General features: G+C 45.9%; 5 protein-coding genes and 1 non-coding gene across 6 annotated transcripts; 2 read left to right on the top strand and 4 right to left on the bottom strand.

Annotated features, from left to right (window-relative positions):
- Positions 1-390: 390 nt before the first annotated feature.
- LOC1278343 (outer dynein arm-docking complex subunit 4) lies at positions 391-3,531 on the bottom strand. The gene is made up of 5 exons (XM_061653954.1): positions 1,848-3,531; positions 1,662-1,753; positions 1,420-1,577; positions 1,097-1,340; positions 391-1,013 (listed from the first exon to the last, which is right to left on the bottom strand). The coding sequence occupies exons 1-5, from the start codon at positions 2,198-2,200 to the stop codon at positions 637-639; spliced, it is 1,224 nt and encodes a 407-aa protein (XP_061509938.1). The 5' UTR covers positions 2,201-3,531; the 3' UTR covers positions 391-636.
- A 7,274-nt stretch (positions 3,532-10,805) lies between these two features.
- Trnaf-gaa (transfer RNA phenylalanine (anticodon GAA)) lies at positions 10,806-10,878 on the top strand. The gene has a single exon. It is a non-coding gene; the product is annotated as a tRNA-Phe (tRNA).
- A 1,145-nt stretch (positions 10,879-12,023) lies between these two features.
- On the top strand, positions 12,024-12,827 carry LOC133392768 (uncharacterized). The gene has a single exon (XM_061653955.1). It carries the CDS (start codon positions 12,106-12,108, stop codon positions 12,721-12,723), a length of 618 nt encoding a protein of 205 aa, XP_061509939.1. The 5' UTR covers positions 12,024-12,105; the 3' UTR covers positions 12,724-12,827.
- A 1,614-nt stretch (positions 12,828-14,441) lies between these two features.
- On the bottom strand, positions 14,442-15,345 carry LOC1278380 (waprin-Thr1). The gene is made up of 3 exons (XM_317846.5): positions 15,234-15,345; positions 14,985-15,143; positions 14,442-14,640 (listed from the first exon to the last, which is right to left on the bottom strand). The coding sequence occupies exons 1-3, from the start codon at positions 15,280-15,282 to the stop codon at positions 14,531-14,533; spliced, it is 318 nt and encodes a 105-aa protein (XP_317846.5). The 5' UTR covers positions 15,283-15,345; the 3' UTR covers positions 14,442-14,530.
- Positions 15,346-15,405: 60 nt separating this feature from the next.
- On the bottom strand, positions 15,406-20,792 carry LOC3291342 (cyclic nucleotide-gated cation channel beta-3). Its single transcript, XM_061653951.1, has 6 exons — positions 19,280-20,792; positions 19,031-19,215; positions 18,558-18,943; positions 18,343-18,492; positions 18,191-18,275; positions 15,406-18,119 (listed from the first exon to the last, which is right to left on the bottom strand). Exons 1-6 carry the CDS (start codon positions 20,293-20,295, stop codon positions 16,816-16,818), a joined length of 3,126 nt encoding a protein of 1,041 aa, XP_061509935.1. The 5' UTR covers positions 20,296-20,792; the 3' UTR covers positions 15,406-16,815.
- Positions 20,793-21,047: 255 nt separating this feature from the next.
- On the bottom strand, positions 21,048-22,867 carry LOC4577832 (inactive peptidyl-prolyl cis-trans isomerase shutdown). Its single transcript, XM_001237980.3, has 2 exons — positions 22,664-22,867; positions 21,048-22,593 (listed from the first exon to the last, which is right to left on the bottom strand). The coding sequence occupies exons 1-2, from the start codon at positions 22,714-22,716 to the stop codon at positions 21,333-21,335; spliced, it is 1,314 nt and encodes a 437-aa protein (XP_001237981.3). The 5' UTR covers positions 22,717-22,867; the 3' UTR covers positions 21,048-21,332.
- Between the last annotated feature and the right edge of the window lie 989 nt (positions 22,868-23,856).

The following is a 23,856-nucleotide window of genomic DNA, read 5'->3' as shown; positions in this document are numbered from 1 at the left end:
GATTACAAGATAGTGTAAAGATCATCGTATTTTTTTACTTCCGTATTTGTCATCCCAATTGCTTGTTATTATTGGATTGCTATGGAAGTGTTCATAAATGATCAAAGTTAAACATTGGGTACTGTAAATCTGTTAGTTTGGCTTTGATAAAACGGACATATCCTCCACTCCGTCTACCTACTGCACTGTTAGTATCAAACCTGCTCTGCAGGTTGTCCATAGTTTCGATAGACTTCAGGAACTGATGACGATTTTTATGGAGATTTTCAACCTACAAAATGCATTTGTTAGGAACTATGTCATCCGGTGTCATATGAATCATATCTTTGTGCTCCAAGTCTTATCGCTACTAGCAGTAAGACTTCTTTTATCCAACAAATCCATCCAAAATCATTTTTAATATCAACCTTTATTGTACTATAAGCATTTATCACATAGAGAGTTTGCAAGCCATTTCTACATCTAATGAAATTCCGTTAAGGTAAACATTGCTGAAAAAACGTTTAGAATCCAACGTAACAGGACGGAACAATGGGAATGCTTCTTTCACTACCTTATCACACCGGTCGTGTACTACCTTCTAAATTGTTCCTCTACTGTGCTGTTCGGTTTCTATTGGGAAACCGCTAGGCAGGTTTACAACCAGCGCGGAAGCATACCGTTTGCACCGTTAATTTTCTTCGCATTCAAGCTGGTGCATGGTTTCTGCTGTCTCCAAAACTCCTGCCTATTGTTCAGGAAGTTGATCGCGTCCTTAGCGTACTCCGACACACCCTCCGTGTTGGTGTCCGCCTTGCGCAGATCAGGGTGCTTGATCAGGTTCTCCAGATACTCCTTGTCAATGTACAGATCGCCCAGCAGTCGGCGGGAGGCACGCTTTTCCAGCTCTTCCCGCGACAGCTGGTTGCGTTTGGCGGTCTTGGGCTTTTCCACCTTGGTCGGTTTCTTTTGCGGCTGGTTTTTCGTATTATTTCCGATAGTATTCTCGATCGCTTCCTGCGTTTTTTGAACACCTGAATATTGGATGCAGGAGGGAAGTAGATTAGCTTCCGCGGGGGTAGACAGATTTGAGTCCCACTGATTTGTTACTACTTACCCAACCGAAAGCTAGCCAACTCCGGACGCAAGCGCAAACCACGGTGAAAAAACATCAAACTGTGCTCGAACTGGCCCAGATAGTAGAGCGCTTCCGCCTTCTGGTAGATCGCACGGATGTTGTTTTTGTCCAGCACGAGAGCCGTCTCCGCATCCTGCAAAGCTTTGCCCGGTTCGCCAAGCTGCAAGAAACAGCGGCTCCTGGCAACCAACGCATTCTGATCATTGTTGTTCATCTCCAGTGCCTGCATGAATGTAGGGATGGATGAAGACATATTAGAAGTAATCGTTAAAGTAAATAGAGAGCAAAATAGTGCATTGTGCCTTGGAAATAAACAGAACAGCATTGTCCAAGTTTCCGTTCTTGATCTCACGCATCCCCAATGCCAGGATGGCACCCGGTTCGGCTTCCTCCGTTTGTAACGCCTCGTTCCGCTCCTGGCGTCGTTTGTTGATGAGATTTTGCTTTATATCAAAGTTTCCTGCAATCAATCAAACAAACACGTTTCCTAGCTGGTTAAGGATCAGTGTTTCATGGGATGATAGCTCTTGCCACAGTTTCTTGCCTATACTAACGGCAGCCGCACGATCTTTATCGGTGTACACCTCGTCGAAGTAACGTCGCTTCTTGACGTCCACCGGCTCGTTGAACAAGTCACTGTAGGAAAGGTACAATACCGATGATTACGTGACCATCGTAAAAAAGCCGCACAGTACAGGGCTCGTGCTTCTAAAGGCCCTGCCAAACTCACCGATACTTTCTGGGTGCATTTTTATCACTCATATCAGAACAGTGGTCAGAAAACTGGCGTATCAGATGCGTATCCAGCTTGCCCTGGCTGGCCTGATGCTGGATGGTGGTCGTCTGAGACCCACCTCCACCACTTCCTCCCGCACCAGCCCCACTTCCACTACCACTTCCACCAGCACCACCACCACTACCACCACCGCTACCTCCACCGCTTGCACCGCCCGAAAACGTTACATTCGACTGCTGCTGCTGCTGGTCATCGTCACCGTCCGTTCTCAGACCCACGCGTACAAAGCTTTGGAGCAGCTCATCTTCGCCGCCCAATATGCCCAGTGCCGTTTTGGCGTTGCTCATGCTTGATTGTAGAGTTGTAGGCACAGCACACACAGTAGTAAAACTGTGATTTGAAAGGATTTAAAAGGAACTGTGCGCTGTGTAACAAGAGCAGTGTGTCCCGCTCGCAAATGGGGTAACTTTTTCTTTAGGAACTGAAACTTTGAAGCTCCACGTCTGAAAGTGGAATGTGACCGAAATAACCGTGTAGCAGACGAGCGAACCCCCAAATGCCGAGTAAACCGAGTACCGGCACTTCACCGCGTATCGCGTGAAACCCATCACCTTCGCATAAACCTCACACATACACACTCACACACATATAAACACTCGCCAAAAGGGTGACGGAGAGTCATGGAAACAAACACTTGATAATCGATTTGTCATAAAACATAGTAAAAATTGCACGGCACGACATATAAAAAAGGGAGGTAGGTGGTACGTGCACCACCGTTCGGAGTCAATGGGTCAGAGTCGAGCGAATGGGGCTAGTGCGCTGTGCTTCTTTGATGGCGTGAAGGTGCCAACACGACCAACAACCAAATATCTAACAGTAATAAATAAAGCACAAACCGTTGTTGTGACGTGGGGTGAACTTCGTTGGGAAGCCAGCAGATCCAGCCCAGCGTGCACGGAAACGTCGGGAAGTGGCATTGCCTGATGTTCCGAAATAGGCTCCGAAACAAACAATACTGCACAGTATGGGTATGGGCAGCCTTCGTTGCATGTCAGTCAAACGCTAGGACTATGGTGGAAATATGGCAAATACAAAGTAATACCGGTTTGTGTAGGAGCGAAACCAAACGGATCTGCATTGCTGATCCGTAGAAGAAGCTTCCGAGACATTCCCCAAACGGCATAGGACGAAAAAATCGATCAACGTTGTATGCGTGGTTGAAGGATATAAGACATTCGTTGGCTACGTTTTGCGCAAAATTCTTCAAAGCAGACAAATTTACTGCTATTACTAAAGCGACCTACCTAAAACATCCTTTCTTAAAGGCTTCATTTATTTGCTTTAAAGCATTTAGTATTAGTAGGTGTATGAACCTCTCAGAATGTTATACTCCACTGCGATTGGTATATATACACACTGAGTGGCAACAAGTTGTTGGTCCTAAATTTAACGCTACATCATTGCAATCCACGTGCTAAATGCGTCGAATGAATGAATGAATGGATGACTCATTAAAAATAACTTTGCCTGCTAATAGCAGCAACGGAAGGAAAAGTTTGCTGCCCCTCACTATTGGTATGCCTTGGCAGCAGTAGCATATACCAACATACACCTATAAATAACACGTGCTGGGGTATCGTGCAGGAAGGAAATAAAAAACAAGAGTCCGGAAATAGGCTCACCTGGTCATACAATCCCAACGCTTTCGTGTAGTTTCGAACCTACAAAAAAAGAAGCAATAATTAATATAAGATTTGTTTGGTTTTTGAAAAGAAGAACCAGATTTTAATACATGTTAATGAATCCTAAAACTTTGAAATTTATTCCAAAATATGTATAGTTCAAACTGTATTTCTGCTCTTTCAAATGTATTGCTCGTTAGCGCCAATAGTTACCATAAAAAAAGCTCAGGATAAAGACTCCTGCAGAAAAGCTTCATGGTTTTCGTCGATTTTATAGCTCGATTATAGCGGCCGGTTGTACTGGCAAAAGCAAAGGACGATTTTTCCATACTCGTTTAACGCTTAAAGCAATTGAGCGAGTGATAGAGACAAATAGAGATCAAAAGCTTTCGTACGAGCTTTCGATGGGACAAATACCAAACATTCTACCACTTGCTTCGTCGAAAAAGCTCTAACGGGCGGTTGTTGTCCTTCTTCGATTTACAGTGATGGAAGTTTTTTTTAACAATCAATAAGTTAATGAGTTATTTTATGTGATCCGAGTAAAACTAGGACAAGGGGGAAATTCCTTGCAAAAAAGAATGTTTTAGGTTTTAAGAAATAAATTTAAGATAATTTAAATGCGAAAGAATCCAACGAGTGGATTTTTATACGAATGAATCCAATCGTTTCAAATCTTATAAAACAATATCAGCAACAGAGATTGAACATATAGTTAAATAATTCAGGTTAAAATTTGTGAAAAATTATCATTACACGTATTGGAAACATGATTCAATGCTTGGCGCATAAGCTTTCAAAGGGACATTTTAAACTATTTTGTATTGCTTTTAAAATTCCTGTTTCTTGATTCATTGTTTTAGTATGGAGCAGCAGTATATTTTAGGTTTTTTTTTAGAATCTGCACATAAATTGGCATTAATTGGTTGCATCTTTAAATGTGTTGTAGCTTACCTTCATGTACTTTAACGCTTCATCGCGTAGATTCTTTCCCGCTACCTCTATTTCGTCTATTACCGGTTTCGATCCTTTCTGACGCTTTTTGTTCATCGGTTTGTTCATCTTGCGCTGATTGGCGCGTTGCTGCAAATAGATCACAAGCAGAACATGTCATTATAGACTTCATTTTCTCTCTCGTACCTTATTGCGTATCGATTTATTACTTGATGCACTTGATTAAGTAATTTCGTTGTGTATTGTGATTTTAGGACACTTCTTTCCACCCAAAAACATTGGATGCATTTTATTTTTAGAACACAGCTTTCCTGTTACATTGAGCTGCACTAAGTAGGAACAGCAATAGAACCATAGACAACCTTGAGCGTAATGTCTCGCAAAATAGACCGGCTTTCGTGTGGCGAAATTTTCAATTATTGACAAAATTGAACTCAAATTCCCATGCGCTGCTGGCTTCGTCTCTCGTAGCCGCCCAGCCCAGGAGTGGACCAGGAAACATCATAAATCTTTGCCCGCCTACCTCTCCCCCCCCCCCGTAGTTTGACGGCCGGAAACCGGTAAAATCATGCTCGTCAACAAAAGACCACGGGACAACGAACGCCAGCTGGGGGATACAAAGAGGCAATGTGGGGAGTTTCAAACACGCGGAACACGGTGGCAGAACGCAAACGAGCTCGTCGAACCGCCGGTGAGGTTTTTACGGAAGGAGAAATAAACGCAAAAACAAACCACAAAACACATAAAATCGATTATCTTATTAGATTTATGTCATATTGAATGTGGTTTATACGGAGGTTCTGTGTTTTACGAGCCGAACTCGAAGGGCGCGCACTTTTTGTGTTTATTTTGATTGTGTTCGTTCGGGAGCTTGTGTTTCTTGTTTCCAGTTTTGGGTTTTGCTGTGAGGACGCTTCTTAGTCCTGTTTAAGTCCGATCTAGTAGATCACCTTTTTCACATTATTGACAGTGGCACTCGTGTTTTAAATCTTCGTTTAGAGCTTGATGCTTGTTATTCTACTGCTCATAACACGCACGTTTAAATGCATTTCTTGTATCGTAAAAATGGTATATTAATGAAACAATTAACAAGAAATACTTATCGTAACACTTTCTAATGGCTCCTGATTTTTTTTTAAACAATTACGTTCATTTTGCTTACGTTCCAGTTAAAATCATTTTGAATTATGTTTAATTAATTTTTTATTATTAATTCATTGATTAAATTGATCATTTAAAATTAATTGTTGTTCTTTTAAAATTAATTTAAATAATTCGAATCGTGTGCTAATCATTTTCGTTATTAACTTTTTATATCTTTCGGGTATCACTATTTGAAATTATCCCTTTTACAACAATGATTTAGTTAGATTTTTAGTTAGTTTTAGGTACCTTTAATGCGATAAAAATTATTCAATTAAACCCTCAGTGATCCTTCGTGTCCAATTTTGTTCCAATTTTAAAAAAAAGAAAGACTTCCTAGCGTTCTTTCAACACAGCTAAAACTCAAGCACAACAAAACCAACATTAAAACGTTCCATTCGTTGACAGTTTGTGAATTCTTTCTGAACGTTTCGTGCATCAGTTACTTCCGCAAGGGTCCGCAAGGGAAATCGTTCAAGTCGTTATGCTTTCTACAGTCCATTTTTTGCGAAATTGCTATCATTGCACGCAGTGAAGCAATTAAAGTAATTTGCTTAGAACACGAAACACTTTTTTATTTATTTTTTGTTTTTAAACAGCTAGAGACTTTTCACCATTAATCCCTAGCATCATACTATATCAGATAATAGCCAATTTTTTTAAGATCACTTTATATGTACACTTCAATCGTTAAAAACACACAAGAAGTGTTAACAGTGGCTGTGTGGCTCTTGAAAAGCCGTCATACTTAAAATTCAAAACAGCCACTTTATGTACAAACAAAACTAAACTCACCATGCCACCACGAAACGCTTGGCGATTCATGTTGTATCCTTTTGCTGGTATCAATCAGTTAGAATGAATTTGGAAGTAATCAACAATCAATCAAGGCAGGAAACACTCCTCAATTTAAAAGAAAACCCCTATATCACGTTCTCCTTCCAGACACAGCTGGAACGTAAAAAAAGAGGTTTAACAAGAATTTAAATTTCACTGCGAATAAACTGCTCAAAATAATTAGCGCTTCTCGCTCGAGAGTTTTCAAGCCAGAACCTTCCTTGAAACAGTTCCAACCGTAACGATAGCTCACGCGGAACTGAAACCAATGTGCTCGATAGTTTTTGAAAATACCGTCCCACCTGTACAGAGGGCGTATGCAAACACCAACAACCAACAAACAAACAAACAAACAGACACACAGACAAACTCAACTCAACTAGAAAGATCGAAAAGAAGCAAAACAAAAAATCAAGGTATGAAACATTTATTTTTATCCTTTCATTATCGCGCGCATTATCGTGGCAGAACACAGAGGTGTCTTCTATTGTAGTAGAACAGGAGTTTTTGGCGATTATCGGTATCAACAGGACCGTTGTCAGTGCCCAAAACGGAAATCAGACAGTCATGATGTCTGCTACAGTATTCCGCTGCTATGAGCTTTCGTATTGAAATTTGTCGGCTTATTGGAAAAGCTGCTCCTTGAAAATGCACCGTCATCGTAGTTGCTCGTTTATCGATAAACTGGTGAGCGAGCAATTAGATAAGGATTCGGGGGGAAATAATTCGAACTGGGTTTTGTTGGAGTTGAGCTATTGATCCTTCATAGACTTGTGCCGGTGAAGTTGGCTGTTGATGAAAATTGAATAACCTAAAAAGGTTTTACTATATTTTATTGCGGAAGGACAAGTTAGGATCGATAGTTTAATTATCAAAAATGTAACGAAAGTGAAATTGAGATCACTGGAATATGCTAAAACTTACTCAATAGGAAATAATGAAGAGACCTAAATTACTATCCTCCTCCCATAGTCTCTAAGTCTCTAAGATATTTCAGGTTCTTTAATTCTCATTTAAGGTTTATGATCCTTTGCCAGTGATTAAACTAAACTTCATCCAACGATTCCGACCAAAACCCATCCATCGCGATCGCTATCTGCGGGCCTTGTTTTACCGCTTCAAATAATTTTGCTTCATTCCCGACTCCCAGTCATTTGGCTTCAGCGTAATAGTTTCCGACACGGGGATTCGGATTTTCCAACCACTAAATAGACGGATATATGTTGCCACCGAAACGGGGTAATGCGCCACCAAACACCCCCCGGGGGTGCCCATTATCCAATCAGTAAATCATCGAATTCGTTACAAATGACACGCATACCTGGCGGGTGCCGCGGGCCACATGTGCCACTACGCGACCACAGTAGTGGTAAAGCGTACCAAAAGTAGTCAAACAACAAGACACACGCAACCGACGGGTAGTAGTAGTAGAAGTAGAAGGTTCCAATTGGTAGGCATTACCGTGGCCCCAATGTCGTCCTAGACTTCTTGCTATCAGTGTGCCATTATTGGGCTGTGCACATCGGAACTGCACGTCGCTTGTCGGAAACGGGATTCACACTTCGTCCCTTACGATGTAGAAAAGTGTCAGTGAATGTTACAGACTAAAAGGTAATAAAATGCACATGTTACATTACCGTTTCGAGGGACTAGGGTGTTGCGTTGGAAGTGCTGCTGGAGATAGGTAAGCGGGAGAGTACAACTAACAGGTTGAAGACTTCATTTTAGGTTGAGCGATGAGTAATCCTTGGGGTTTGTGTAGTCGCGCACCAATTACTTTGCGTCACTATCACTTTATGAGCATTCCTCACATGAATCACTTTATCACACATATACACTCAACACTATTACTTTTTAAAACATCTCACAAAGCTCTTGTCAACTTTGGAGAACCTTTTTGAGGTACTGCCTCAAATTTGGAAAAACATTTATTCGCTTATTCTTCACAACAATAGCTCACTCCAGCTCTCCGACAAAACACCGACGCTGCAACACCAAACATCGATCGACGTACAGATGGTGAACGTACGGTTACTGCAACCGTTTCGGCACCATGTCCGACGCATACGCAGCTTGGCAAGGTACTGACTTTCGCCCAAACTTTCTGGCTTCTGGCTGGTGGTTTTGGGGCTACGACCGGCAGTGTTTTAGGCTCTGATGGGGCTTACACACTCTCGCTCTCGCTCTCTGTGAAGCCGAAACTTGGCACGAAAGACGCGGCCCGAGTGACTGACTGACTGCCTGTAGTATAGTAACGCGTGCCACAACACGTGCGCCCGCTGTGTCGTTGTACTACCAACGGTGGTGGCAGGTGTAAAGATTGTCATGTAGTTCACTCGGTTGAGCTGTTATTGTTGCCGTACTGTTGTTTGATTGAGAATGGCCGGGTTTGTTGTACGGCCGGGCTGCATGCCGGTCTGCGTAGTGGTTGACTCCCAGAGCATTGTTTAGTGTGTCCAATGTCTGAAGCTTTATTAGTTGCTATTTAAATAGTATAAAATTCTCGTAGAAATCGTATTTTTTAGATTTTTTTAAATATTTTGAATTACAATAAGCACTCTTATGTGGACGGTTTAAAAAGCACAAAAAATTGAACAACTTTCGCCCCCTCTCCTCCAGGAGTTCTTTAGGACACCCCGTTCCCGGCACAAAACAGCAATAACAAAAGAGAACCCCACCCAGCAAGCAGCAAGCAGGGAGGGTTAGGTTAAATTCATTTCGGTCCAGTATTGATTAGACAAATATAATTTCAACACGGACAGGTTAAGCCCGATAATAATGCTAAACCACGAAGGACGGACTCCCGACCGTACGACGCAGAGCAGAGAAGGGAATGGAGCAGCTTCCAACATCCTCAATGCCACCACCGCCGACCTGCCTGTTTGTAGCGTTTAGCAAACGCGTGGAGAAAGGGAATTCATCAGACGAAAAAGTTTATAATTTTCATTACCCAGTCAATCGCTTGGCATGCAAACGGGTGCGGCTCCCTGCCATTTGCCAAACGGGTTAGGGGTAGTCTGTTTGGAAATTATGGCCAAGTTTAGTGGAAACTGGCACGACAAAGCGGTGAATACGAAGAAAGTGCTGCCGGTGTGGATGGTTGGTAGGACTCTTCATTTCGTTGCTTGCGGGGCCGATAGTTTCGACAAACATGGACCCGCTGTGGTGCTGTTAGAACGGGTAAGACGTTCTATTGCGTTTTGCGGGCTAAATAAGTTATGTGGCTTTGTTGGGGCTACATATTGGGAACACTCGTGGCCGGGGGAGGGGAGGCGGGCAGAACTTCAACGTAAATTTATCCTTATTGCTTTTTAAATGCTCTTCAAGGAGGTACTGGTGGTTTTATCGCTTGCCATGAAGTAGGACGGTCTAACCGCACCATGTTTCAGCAAAAGGAGGGTGCAGAGCGGTGCAGTTGTTGATTTTTTTCAATCGCTTTTAAATTCGAATCGCTCGATATCGATGAATCGATCGAGCTGATTGTTGCCAAATTTGTTAGCAAAAATAGGGGAAAAAGAAATACAAAAACCCTCGGGGGTTTCGACTAACAAGTGACCTCCGCAGTCGGCGAAATTGAAGTTGAAAGTCACGGACACTATCCTTCGAACTGAACCCTCTCTCTTTCGCTGACACCTCTGCCCGCGAACCAAACACGTTGGGTTTGCTGTGGATAGACCCGCAAAGGCCGTCAGTTTAAATTTCAATATTCCATAGCAAAACGGGGGACCACGGATGCCAAAGACGGCGACGGAAAGGAAAGAGCGGCAAAAATCAACAGTATGCAAAAGTGTGATGTCAAGGACGACGTCTCGCTCGAACGACGATTGGCGAGCGACGAATAGAGCACAGCGCACACAATAAACCCTTCCACAGGAGCAGTGCTGATAACAGTGTACAGTGTTCCTTTGCACACTCTGTTTATGTTCCAATTCTACTCGATCTGACCTTATACGAATAGATTACCCAGCTGTTTACGAAAATTCTTAACATTCTAAGAGCAGTAACACCGTTCGATTCAGTCACTTATACCTTCAAGGGTTACAGCGAACGGTCAATCCAAGCATAATCGTTATGAAAAGCATAATTCGCTTTCTTCCGCTTAAACGAGAATATAAAAATTCGTGACACCCTCAGGCTAGCGTTCAGAATGGTAAGCATCGACTGTACTGATAATAAGCAGCACGGTTGGTGTGGTGAGTAGGATTGCAAGCGTGCAACGTGTGTGATAATGCCCTGCACTCACTCTACACAGGGGTTTTATTTACTGCAACGCTTACCTCTCCAAAGGGAGCGTGTCGATCCAAACGTATTTATGAACCCTTCCATTTATCTCGCCGAAATAGCTCAGTTGGGAGAGCGTTAGATTGAAGATCTAAAGGTCCCCGGTTCAATCCCGGGTTTCGGCACACTATGTGAATGATGCCTCTCTCTCAATTCTTAATATTACACGTTTCTCTCCCTCTCCTGCTCCAGGTGAGAAAGCGAAAACCATGTGGAGAAGAATTGTTGAGGGGACTTCTCTTTTTCTTTTGCTATTTAATTGTTGTACTGAAATATGCAAATATTGTATTGAATATTCATGCACTTTCAATTATAGTCACATTAAAAAGAGTACCATGTCCGTACGGAAATCATAATTGAATTACCGATAATTAGCACCTTTGGTCGCAGCATGTGTCATTGACTGCTTCTTGTGCCGTTTATGTTCGCTGGACTGTGCAAAACCTTGCCATTGAACCGTGGTAACGTTGATTCTGCTCAAAAGAGACCAAAGAAGAGATGCAATAAAGAAACTTCTGCTGTCGTTAGGTAAACCGGTGTCTTATTTAGATTTATGCGTTAGCAACTACCATCTGTAACTTGCATAGTTCAAACTGTCACTCTCGTTTGTACAAAAGCAGACTTACTCTAAAAAACAACCTAATTCCTATGCACTAATGGCTTCACCAGAACTCGTTTCCACATGCCGAGAGTTGTGCGTTCTTTATCAACTTTACTTTCTGTGCTTTTAAGTCACCCCGGTTCTGTGCATACCTTTGCCACCACAGTGTATAATTTATGCACACTAACGATCATCGCCACCTTCATTATGCGCAACATCCACCCCGACGACAACCCCGTTGGTGAGAATCTGAGAATCGCCTTCTCAGCAATTCAGCAAAGTGGTTGTTATCTTCACCCGCGGCACGTCCCGTAGTACTAGAAATGCTAGATGACCTCGACCGAGACCGTCGGCGATGAGGACCTCCGTCTCTTGGGTCAAGCTGCGTTCGGGAAAAGCCAGCACCTCACCAACACAGGTTCATCGAACCAGTCGCGTTCTTGCATTCTTGTCTCACGAGCCTCCCCTCCTCCGTAGGGAGATGCCGTAGAAAGCGAAACTTGTTCTTTCTGCCGGTGTCCAGCCAAACCGGGTCGAGATTACTGCCGGACATTACCGGTGGGGCAGAAGACATCAACAACATCAGCAACAACAAAAACCTGATCGTCCATGTTCTGCTCCAGCTTGTGCGCATCCACGAAAAGATGCATTATAAATAGGTCAGTCTGGAAAAGTGGCAAAGTTAGTCCCAGCTTGGCTGTCGTTTTGCGAATATCTCTTTCCATTCCTGCCCAGTGTGTAGCTCGATAAGATGGTGTCACAGGCTACAGTGCGCTGTTCCGCCCTGGTGCTGGTGGTTCTGGTGTTTGCCACCAGCGTAGTTGAAAGTGCTCCGCAGAAAAAGTTCCCCTTTGCCAAGGCTCGGTTAGCCGCACCGGAACCGGAAGAGCGAGCAAGTGCGGAAGCAGTGGCATCTTCCCAGGAAGCCGCTTCCCAGGAGTCCGCTAGTGAGGAATCGTTGGAGAAGATCCAAGCCAAGTCGGCTCAGTACGCGTACGATACGTCCGTGAACGATACGATCAACGATCATGCCATCATGCGCCAGGAGGAACGCAATGGGCTGTCGCTGAAGGGCATGTACTCGTACAGCGACGGGTTCTTCAAGCGTACCGTCCACTACGAAGCGGACGACAAGGGCTACCGTGTGGTGAAGGAGATTAACATCCCGATCGGTAACGGACCGCAGGTCGATCCGCACGGCAAGGCGGACGTGTCATCTTCGCTGACCGGTTCGTACTCGATCACCGCCGACGATATTGCCAAACCGCAGCGCAACGGTGTGGCGGCATCGTCCGAGGAGGCAGCAGCGTCGTCGGAGGAGGAGCAACCGGAAGAGGATCCAGTTGCGTCGGACGAAGAGAAGAAGTAGGAAAGCGGAAAAGCGGGCAATGTTTGCGTGCTGTTATGATCGTCTCACGGCTCCGGTTATCGTTGAATGCAATAAAAGATCTGACTGTTATTTATGAACAAATGCGTTGAAATGTTTTTTTTTTTGTGTGGTTTGTGCTGTAGAATGTAAAGATCTGTTTTAAATAATTTCGCACGTAAGACCTGTTTGGGATATCAGTAATTATATTACCAAACTTGATCTTACTCACAAATTTCGATCCATCTAGAAGAATGTGACAAACAAGTACTCGTACTTTTGAGAAAACGAAAGATTCTTATTTTCTTCGACATTGGCAAGATTCAACTTTGCTCAAAAAAATATTACATGTGTAGAAGTGTTTGTTGAACTTTCTTATTGGATGGCTGTGAGATTCTTATTCGTATGCATATTCGTACAAGCTTGCCAGATGATAGAGGATGCATGGAAATAATGCTTAAAGAGATGATCTTTTCATGTAGTGTAAATAAATAACGATTTCTCGCGAGAATAATACTATTTAACTGTGTGCAAATATGAAACATACACAGTCCTTCAACAATTGTTGGAGATAACACATTTTCTCCTAATAGCCTTGTTTTCAATGTCAAAATTTGGGGAAAAATTATTATTCCACAATAGTTCTTCTTCTTCTTGGAACAGCAACTGTTATCCGTCAAGGCCTGCCTGTATCACTAGTGGGATTGGCTTTCAGTTAATTATTGAGTAAGCAATAGCAGGATAGTCTGTCCTACGTATGCTATAATGGTTAATAATCAAATTCGGAGAACGGGCTAGGATTTGATTATCTAGTTAGATAAGTACAAAGTATTTATGTGGCTTAATGAATGTCAATAGTTTTCGACAGTTTTTTCGAAAAAGAAAAAGAATTTCGAATGTACCTGCAGCAGAATAGACAATTTCTATCATAAGGGGAGAGAATTCCGATTCCGAACTACATTTGTCCTTATACAAGTCATTGAGATTCCTTCAGCCCTTAAGAGTCGTCCCACGAGTCCTATGTCCTATGTAGAACGCCGGGAAGTTAAGTAGTTAAAGACATTACATGCATGCCCAGCAGAGAATTGCGTTATATTGATTGGTTCTCTCAACAGTCTGCAGAATATCCGGGAACAGTCTGTTATTGAATGCTGATTGAGATATTTAATACAAATTAATAATTTGCAAATAGAAAAAAAATATTCATTTTGTTCCCTTTACTCTTATATTCTTATAAAGAATATTAAATGAAGCGACCACGAATCCATGCTGAGCCCGGTATGCCTGCCGTACTCTTGTTGTCTTGAGTCATCAAACGAAGCTGCTTACTTAACGAAGTGCGTTTAGGTTGTAAACAGTCATAAAACTGTCCGTGTATGCAGAGTTTATCCAGACAGCAAATAAGTGAGTGTTTGCAACATACTCAAAATGAATGTATGGATAGTTCTGCTGTGCGATTGACGGTATAGTGTAATTAGTCATTGAAGTTGCGCTCAGACATGACGATAAACAACTTTACAAGCATTGAGATGACGGTTGAGAGATAATGTACGAGATATCGACCGTATCCTAATTGGAGTTGAAGGTTCGATCGGTGGAGGTCTTGAGAATGTCAAGCCTTAATTGTTATTGAGGAGATGCCTCACACGATTAACTGCGATGTACACCTACCTGTGAATTTTTTGCGATCGCCACAACCCCACACAACACCCACTCGTAAATGCCTTCAAAATTTAATAGTTTATTTAAGAACAATTTTGTTTGTTATAAGCTAATCATTTCACTCCCGACCTCGAGCTTCTCGCTTCCATTACGCACGGACACACTTCGGCTTCTTGGAGGATGGATCGACGCCACACTTCTCGAACGAGTTGCACTTGGTGCTGCCACAGTACGAGCCCGAACCGGAGTTGGAACCATCTGGAGCCGACGCAGCAACAATAAAGCCGGTGGAATAGCAATAAAAAAAACATGCAAGATAACCATAACGGAGAGGACCGTGATTAATGAGCAGCCCTGAACTGAAGTGCCAATCTTTAGATATATTGAAAAACACAATAGAACGAGTGTGTAAAGCATAGAAGAAAACATAATTCCAAATACCAAAAGACAGTATGATGTTTTTAGTAATCTGCCCCTAAACGGTCAATCTCGTCAACTTCGGTTATGAAGCGTGCACAAAGCGTGCGTGGTTATAATCAGCACTCTGGTGGACATTGCAAGCAAATGTGGGTCATAATGTAGGAGCGGCGCTTTATACTTACACTTGTTGCTGCCCTGCTTCAGTTTGCTTCGCTCGACGCAGGATTTGCGATTGCAGGCGTTGGAGCAACACTTGCCACCGATGTCGGCACAGTCCCGATCGGTCAGGCAGGTCGGTGAGCAGGAGCCAACTTTGGACGCGAGTGGACACTCATCGCCAGCTGGTGGTGGTGTTGTGATTTGAAGAGATAAAGGGAACATTATTGCACAAGGATGCAACCAGGATTTAAACGGGTTCAAAGCTCACTTACAAGCACTCACAAGCACGACGCACAGCGCAAGGGCCAGTGCAACTACCATAAGTTTTGCTGTTATGGATAGACGATTAAGAGGAGTTAATATTCATAGCCTTCCACAATACAAACTCTTCTCCCACATTCCTACCCATTTTAATGTTGTTTGAAGTGATCTTGTATTTATTAACACAACGCGAAGATTAAGACGCCAAATTCAAACGAGTCACAATCGGCGAACGGTTACAGATGAACTGATCGGTCGACCGGTTCACAAGACGCGTGGAGATAACTTGTTGCTGTAACGCACTTTAAAAATCGTTAACCCCCACCCCGGCAGCTCGAGTTTCGCATCTTGTTGGCGAAGGGAGAACTATGGGAATGGAATTTACACTGTCGTGGTCAAAACAGAGCTCTTACGGAGATCAAAACTTCACACGGAACAAATGTTGATTTATGGTAAGGCTTTGTAGAACCGTAAAGAGAAGAAAACTCTATATACCTGCCAATAAGTGTATGTAAAATCCTCCCATATCATAAATATTCTTCCATCATCAAAGGCCCCGTTTACCTGCACGTGATCCGTACGATCGTTAAATCCAAAACTGGTTTTCTACCACCCATTTGAACGCATCAAACGTGCGTTCATCGATGGCGAATGGGAGTTTCAACGCAAAGGCCAATAAAATCATTCCTTGCTTCGCTCAACCTTCAGGACCCTCTGCCGCCATGCCCTCGTACAACCACGATTGTAAACGAACCCATTTGGATGTCATTTTATAAAGTCACAAGTTTATTTAACAATCTTATAGACTGTGTTTGTATGTGTGTATGTGTTTTTGTGGCACAAGTAAGTGAGTCAAGTACATCGAAACATGTATTCTAACAATATTCTCTATCCAAAGCCGCCTTTGGCAAAGTAAAGGTACCCACATAGGAAAACAACAACATCCGACATTAAAAAACGGTTATCAATCATCCAACGGCACACCGCTTCCGCTCGAGCGCCACTATTGAAACATTCCCAAAGGCCAACTCGAATGCATTCCCTCCTCCTCCTCCAAGGCATCGGTAATACTCTGTGAGTGTGTGTCTGTTGATTCGAATCGAAGATATCGGCCATCAGCCGGTCGATCACGTTTCCGACGCTTACGCCAAAGGCGCACACGCTCTCCCGTGCTTGTATGTGCGCGAGCTAATTTATTGCGCCTGCAGTATGCACGCGACATGCATGCGCACAATGGTGGAGGACGCCGCGGAGACCTTAGCATTGATTTTACGATACGCAAAACACATCCAAACGATGAGAGTGGTCAATGCTGTTATTAGGCACACCTATGGTGCCCGATGGCAAGGGGATTCTTCGGACACTTCGTTATGCGGTTTCTTCAATTAACTTTGTAGTGACCTAACTTTAAGTTTCAAGCAGCATATTCTAAAGGGCCTTCAACAGAGGGGATATAAAACATCACATTGTTTGTTAGGTTGAAATATCAAAATACGTGGCCATATTCTCCATACAAGCTAGTGAGAAGAAGCAGATCATAAAGCAGGTCGTTAGACATTGAAACAGAGGTCCTCATAGTCCCGGCACAGGAATTCAAACGGGCGACTTTTCCTGATCCTCGTACTCATCCTTGGAAAGCTCGTGCAGCAGCTTGTACTTCTCCGCATCGGTCAGATTGATGTAGCTATTGTTCTCCATCAGCTCCTTCTTGATGCTGTACACCAAATCGCACGGCAGCTCGACGTTCTTTTCATTCTCGATCTGCACCTCGGTCGTATGCCTCACCTCCACACTGCCCACCGATGCCGTGTCCGGTTCGTGCACTTCCTTCTCCAACACCCTTTCACCACCAACTTCCGGGCTTTGGGGCTCTTCCGGCTCTGGCTCCTCCACCGGCGCCTCCACCATCTTGAAACCCTGCATCAGCAGCTGAACGGCGGCCGACTCTTGCGGCAACGCCTGGATCACCGTTTTCAGCAACTTCGGTGAGGCGGGATCGGGCGGATTCCGGATGACCACATCCACCTCGCTACCCTTCGTGTCGATGCTTTGCTGCGATTCTGCCTTCTCCCGTGCCGCATTCTTGCGCATCAAGCTCTTTGCGCGCTTCTTCAAAATGGCCTGCGCGTTCGGGTAGTACACGATCGCTTCGTTTAGGTCCGATTTGGACAGCACAAACAGGTTGGAGAAACCCTTCGATCGTACGTCCGCCGTGCGGCGGTTCCCTTCCGCCCCATTGATCGCGAGCAGACTGATCTCCCCGAACACGGATCCTTCGTACAGTGTCGCCAGCACTACATCGTTCCGGGGGCCACCCATCACCTGCACCTGGCCCGTTTTCACGATGTACATCTCTTTGCCGACTTCTCCCTTGCGGCACACGAAATCCCCGGGAAGGAAGGTGACGGAGCGTAGCTTCAGTACCAGCTCGCGCAGCAACGCTTCCTCACAGTCGGCAAACAGCTGCACTTTGGAGAGGGTTTGGATGTGCACCGAGATGGCAATGTCCGTCTTTAGGTTAGCGGGCAGCGCGTCCATGATGTGCGTTTCGTCCAGACACTTTTGCTGCTCCCAGGTGAAGGTGAACCACATCTTGACGCGGCGCTGCAGATCGGTCGGCAGGTTGAGGCGTCGCATGTACTCCAGAGTTTCGTCCACTAGCTGCTTGTACTCGGATTTGGACCGTGTAGCCGTCGCTATGATGTCCCGTATCTGGCCGATAAGCAGCGCGAACACAAACACACCCATCAGCCAGGCGGCGGTCATGAACATCAGCTCGCCCTCCTTCTCCGGTTTTGGGTTTTTACCAATAGAGGTGGCCGTTTTGGTGGCGAACGCGAAGCAACGGACGTACGCGTGACCCTTGTTGTTGAAAACCCACCGATTTGAACCGAGCCCTGGAATGGGAAGAAGAGCAGGAAGTAGGCATTGTTGGTTGGGGTTGAAGTGTGTTTGTTTTGAAGAATACCTTGGTAGGCGCTGTATGCGTAGTAAGCGCAGGCTGTCAGATGTATCATGTACAGCATGTAGGTCAGTGTCTTCACTACACGAATCTGGAAGAGAAGAGATGCTTCTAGCAGATCTATTTCCGAACTACAATCAAGATCCTGTGTGACTTACAATGTGTGGTGATGAGATAACCCGATCGATCAGCTTGAAAAACTCCCAAAAGCTCTGTATCTTGAGCAGTCTTGGTGCGCGGAACACCACGTGCTCGGTCCCGAAGCGAAGATACAGCAGATCCAACGGAACCAGTGCAAGTAGATCCATCTGGAAATAGTAAGTTAGCAAAGTCCTACTTTCACGAACTGCAAATCAGTGCCTTTCAGGCTTACCTTAAACTGCAGCTTGCGCATATAGTTCTTGCGCGTCAGATTCTTATCCTTCACCCAGAACCCCTCGTACAGGTACATCAGCCGATGCTTGACGAACAGTATGTCCAGCAGATAGATCACATCCGCACAAATGTCCATCGCGATCCAGTACTTGGTGTTTTCCGGTGTTTGGTACGGAAAGGACGACCGTAACGGTATGACCCACGCGTTGTACAGGAACGACAGCGACACGATAAACAGCCAGGCGATGTAAAACTTGCCCTGCGGGTCGAGCACATTGTCACTGCGCCCGCCGCAGCAAAAGATGGGACAGAACAGATAGTGGCTACAACCGGGCGTCTCGGTAGCTGACTGAAGCGTTAAGGCTGAGTTTTGTATCGTGCGCTCTTTTTGGTGTACATGTGAAACGCCCGGAAAAAGGGGACATTAGCTTATTATGTTCCGATGGGTATCTGAGAGAGCGTATAACTTACGGTTTACGCTGTGCTTCTGCATGGAAGGTGCCGTTGAGGGTGCACTGGCACTGCTGGACGGTGTCGGCGGAATCTCGAGCTTCCTGCGCATCTTTCGCGTACGCTCCGAGAAACGGTTTGCCAGGTGGCGCAATCGGACGGTTACAAAGTCATTCCCACTTGTTGGCATCGTCTCGGAGGGGCAGCTGTTGGTAAGGGGAATTCTTCTCAATGCTTCAATGAAATCATTAAAAGCCCTCGGTTACTTACTCAGAATTTCGTCTATCCTCCATCGGTTCCATGGAGATTCCATTCGCGCTCTCAATGTGCTCGCCATCATCCACGTGGCGTTGCCTTTCTTCCCCATTTAACCCACTCGAATCACCACCCGGAACCATCGAAACGGTTTCTTGTTGAAGTGCTAATGGCTGTGAAGGTGCCAGCCCTGCTGCCGGCACCTCATCCTCGCACAGCGACGTGCCGGCCGATTCCGTGACGCACATCTGCAAGCTTTCTACCGGCGTATCCGCCGAGCTAGAGCGCGACTCCAGCCCATCCTGCTCCGCCGTCGTGTAGTGCTGATGCTCCAGCTTCACCAGCATATTGCTCTCGTCGTTGATGATCCGCTTCACCAGCTCGTGCGTGCTGCGCAGATTCGAAACCGCATTCTCCGCCTCCTGGCACCCGATCTTGCCGTTGCGAAAGTACAGCTTGGACTTGTACCCACCGCCGCCCCCCTTCGGGCTGAACGATTTAATGCGCCGCTTTTGCGTAATGTTCACCTTGTACGTCGGTGAGCGCAGCAGCACCTTGCGCGGACCGTCGGGCGACGTTCTGGTGACCCGGTTGAAGCACTTCTTCGTCGGGCTGCACTTGCTGCGTATCAGCGCCATGGTACGCTCGGCCGCCTTGCGCTGGCGTTCCCGCAGCGTGAGCTGCTCGTCCTCTTCCCGCTCCCGCCGCAGTATGTCCTCCGTCACGCTGATAAAGTCTTCCAGCTCGCGTATGTCCTTGGAGATTTCTTCCAGACTTTTGTGCAGCTTCACCTCGTCCCGGCTGCCGGCCCGCGGTAGCGCTCCGCTGGAACCACTCACCCAGGCCGGCAGGGCGGGACGCGAACCGAACCTGGGCGCTGCACCGTAAGGACTGTTGCTGACCCGTCCACTCCTGCCTGCAAACGGCGACCTTGGCGGTGGCCAACCACCGTCCAGCGAGAGGACCGTTTCCGACCGCGAACGATTCACCTGCTCGACAGCGAACGACGCCCTGGAGGCGGACGACGACATCGTGGAACGTCCGAGGTGCGACTGACTAACGGCTAGACGCAGAACTATGCTGCATTACTCCGTGTCTCCCTCCACGCGTGTGCACTCACTCACTCGTTCGCTCAGGCCTCAACGCGAGATGCGTTGATGGCCGTGACGATGACGGCAAGCACGCTCTATATGGCCATCAAGTTACCGATTGCTCGTGTACCACCGTATGGTAGGGGCGTTCCAAGACAGCGGCACCTGCTGCCAGAATATTAATTACGCTGTTTAGGGGCCACCACCAGCCGAGTCACACACGGAATGCCGATTTGGGAACTACAATTCGCAATTTGGAGGACCGTTCGCAGTAAAACTGAACAACAAAAATCGATATCGGGGAACTTGCTACGCAGGGAGTTCGCTGTAATTATCCTTTTTTAATACGCTGTAAGACGATACTCCGTTTCTACGGGAAACGTTCCCTTCACAATGTCCTGTGTGTCTGACTGTCAGGTCGCTGGCAGAAAGGATGTAAGATGCGTTTTTTCTTGCTGCTCATACACGAAACGTATGAAACGTGTTTTGCGCATGACCGAGAGACCGCACGTTGCATGTGTTTGGGCAAAACGTAACCGAATTCCGGCAAAGCTGCGGCGGCGGAGACACGTGTGGACGGGACTGTTTTGTTTACATTCTTTTGCGCGAAACGTACCAAAATTGGTGGACAAACAAGTTTTTACGAGTGCTAATCGGATCGTATCGGAGCGGGGACACATAACCGTCAGGTGTTTCTGTTTGTTTTGGTGTTTTTTATTCGTGGTTTTGTTCAAATTCATGCTTATTTATCTTCGTCTCTCATTTCCCAATCCTTTTTTTATTATTTTTACGCACTTTCAAATAATATGCCCTTCCGACAGGATAATTCCTATAAAAGAGAACTCTGTAATATACGAACGAAGCTACCTCTGAGGAAAAAAAAGGAACTTATTTCTAGTTAAACGCTTAATAAGGGCAAATACCAATAGATACGATGCCGGGCTAAGCCTGGTTGTTGCCTTGATTTTAGCGCCACATTACTTCTGCAGCTTGTAGTTTTTCTTGTTGTTCGTCACGTGCACGTTCAGCTTGAGGTTCAGCTCGCTCGCCAGCTGATCCATCAGCGCCAGCTCCCGGTCGGTCAGCCCGTCCGGCAGCGGTAGCGTGCTGCTTCCCTCGTCTTCCACAAACAGCTGTATCGTCTGCTTCATATTATCCAGCAGCTCCGTATCTTCCGCCGACAGCTGCTTCTCCTTCTTCTCCGCCAGCCCGAACGCACGCGACCAAATCTTCTTCTCCTCCTGCTGGTGCTTGACCGAGCGATCGTTCAGCTGCTTCAGCACCTGCTGCACGATCTCGTCCTGCGGTTCCAGCTGCTGGGCGCGCAGCAAACACTTGCGCGCCCGGTCGTACTCCCCGAGGCTCATCAGCGCCTTGCCCTCCTGGTAGAGTATTTTCGCACTCTTGCTCACGTCACACAGCCGGCGCAGCTCGTTCACCATCCGGCAGGCATCCTTCGGCCGGTCCCGGCGATTGTAACACACCGCTAGGCTGGTGTACAGTGCGATCAGCGTTTTCTGCTGCTCCGCCTGCTCGGCTTCGTCCTTCAGCTGGCACGTCTGCAGCGTGTGCACCGCTTCCAGATACTTCACGATCGCGTTCGGTACCAGATTGCGCTGGAAGCAGTCCCGTGCGTACTGGCGAATCTCGGTCACCTTGTCCTTTACTGTCGCGTACGTACGCCGCTCGGTTTCGTTCAGCTTGGCCAGCGCCTCGCCATCGCTCACGGGCGTTGCGCTAATCAGCCGTATTACAAACAGCACGTCCGCCTTCGGCTTGACGCGCTGCAGACAGCCAAACTCACCGTACATCAGCTGGTACGCAATCACGAACTGTGCCTCCTCGCTGACGCGCATCGTGCGGACTGCCTGCTCCAGCCCGGGCAGCACATTGCTCTTGCCCACCACGAACCGGTGCGGCTTGTCGCGCAGTGTCGTCGAATCGAACGGTTTCGATTCCCCCTCGAAGAACGCATTGTACTCGATCACGACGCGCGTACTGTCCGGAATGGGTTCGCCCACGCCCGCCTTCGTGACGCGCTTGTAGAGGTGCTCGTTGATCTGGTCCATCTCCTGCCGCAGCTCGTCGAACGTTCGCTCCCAGGGCGTCTGCAGCTGCTTGTACCTTTCATCGTCCTCGTCCGCACTGCCGTAGTCATCGTCGAGGAAGTACTCGTCACCCTCGTGATCGTTGAACTCGGTATCGATCTGGAACTCGGTGCCACCGTTCAGCAGATCGCTGGAACGATTCGGGACAATGGTTATTTCACGACTGTGTGGCGTGCTTGCTGAGGGAATCGTGCGCTTACCTTAAGTTAATCGGTGCCTTCAGCACGCTTCCACTATCCATTTTGGGTTCCATCGGTAAAATCAACGAAATCGCACATGCAAAATTGTGTATTACTGCTGCCGCTGCTGAGAAATGGCCGTTTCCCAGAAGCCCGCAACAAATGCGCTGAGGTAAACAATTTTCCCAGCTGTCAAAAATCTGCCGCCATACGGTTTCTTCTGTTTGACTGTCCTACAAAGCTGTATAACAGAAATGTCAAACCCATCGAAAGGTGTGCAATCTATTTTACTCAAAATTGTAATTATTTTCAGACGAAGATAACATAAGTCTCTCTCTCTCTCACACACACACTCTCTCTCTCTCTCTCTTACTCTCTCTCTATCTCTCTCACACTCTCTCTCTCTCTCTTACTCTCTCTCTCTCTCTATCTCTTTCTCTCTCTATTTCTCTTGTTGGCCTGCTCACGATACCCCAAGTGCCACAAAACCACTAAACGACCACTAAACGGGTTCTAAACGACTCAAGCTCTCAACAAAAACGGAATATAGGAAGACTTTAGCAGACGGTGAACGACTGATACATTCTAAAAATACCAACAATAAAAAAAACCGGTGGCGCCATCTGTTGGTGCAATACACAACCAGGTGAGCTTCATCGCTTGGAGGAGAGCTTTCTCATTTTCTCTGTACTGTTGTATAGTTTCGCATTGAAGTTATGCATCGCTAGAACTAGAACGGCGATACGATTGGTTAAATACTAAACTCCAACGGAAACCATCAGCAATGAAGCAAGTGAGATTTGAGTAATGGTCGTTGGTGTTGATACCCACATATCTGACCACACGACCATTCATATAGATTTTTGCTCAGAAAGTTAGAAGGCTATATAGGTCATGATTAGAAGAAACTTGTCGAAACAAATTGCAAGAAAAGGACAGCAATATAATGATGAGTTGTAATACGCCATCTATTGAGCAAACCAGTGAAGCTAGGGAGCTTTCTTTTTTGTCTATGGATAGTTGAATTTCCAATCGTTTAAGCTCAATCTGTGGTGCTTGGGATAATTGCCATGACGCACTAGAATAAAGTAAATATGTGTCTGACCTCTAGTAGGCCCTGATGCCACTGTAAATAAGTAATTTATTTCGGTCACTTTATAACCAAAGGCAATCTTAGCTTAGACGTTGTACTTCAAACCGATGTTATTTCTTCG

The sequence above is a fragment of the Anopheles gambiae genome, chromosome 3 (assembly GCF_943734735.2).
Source record: "Anopheles gambiae chromosome 3, idAnoGambNW_F1_1, whole genome shotgun sequence".
Lineage (NCBI taxonomy): Eukaryota > Metazoa > Arthropoda > Insecta > Diptera > Culicidae > Anopheles > Anopheles gambiae.
This window is presented reverse-complemented; position numbering and strand designations above follow the sequence as displayed.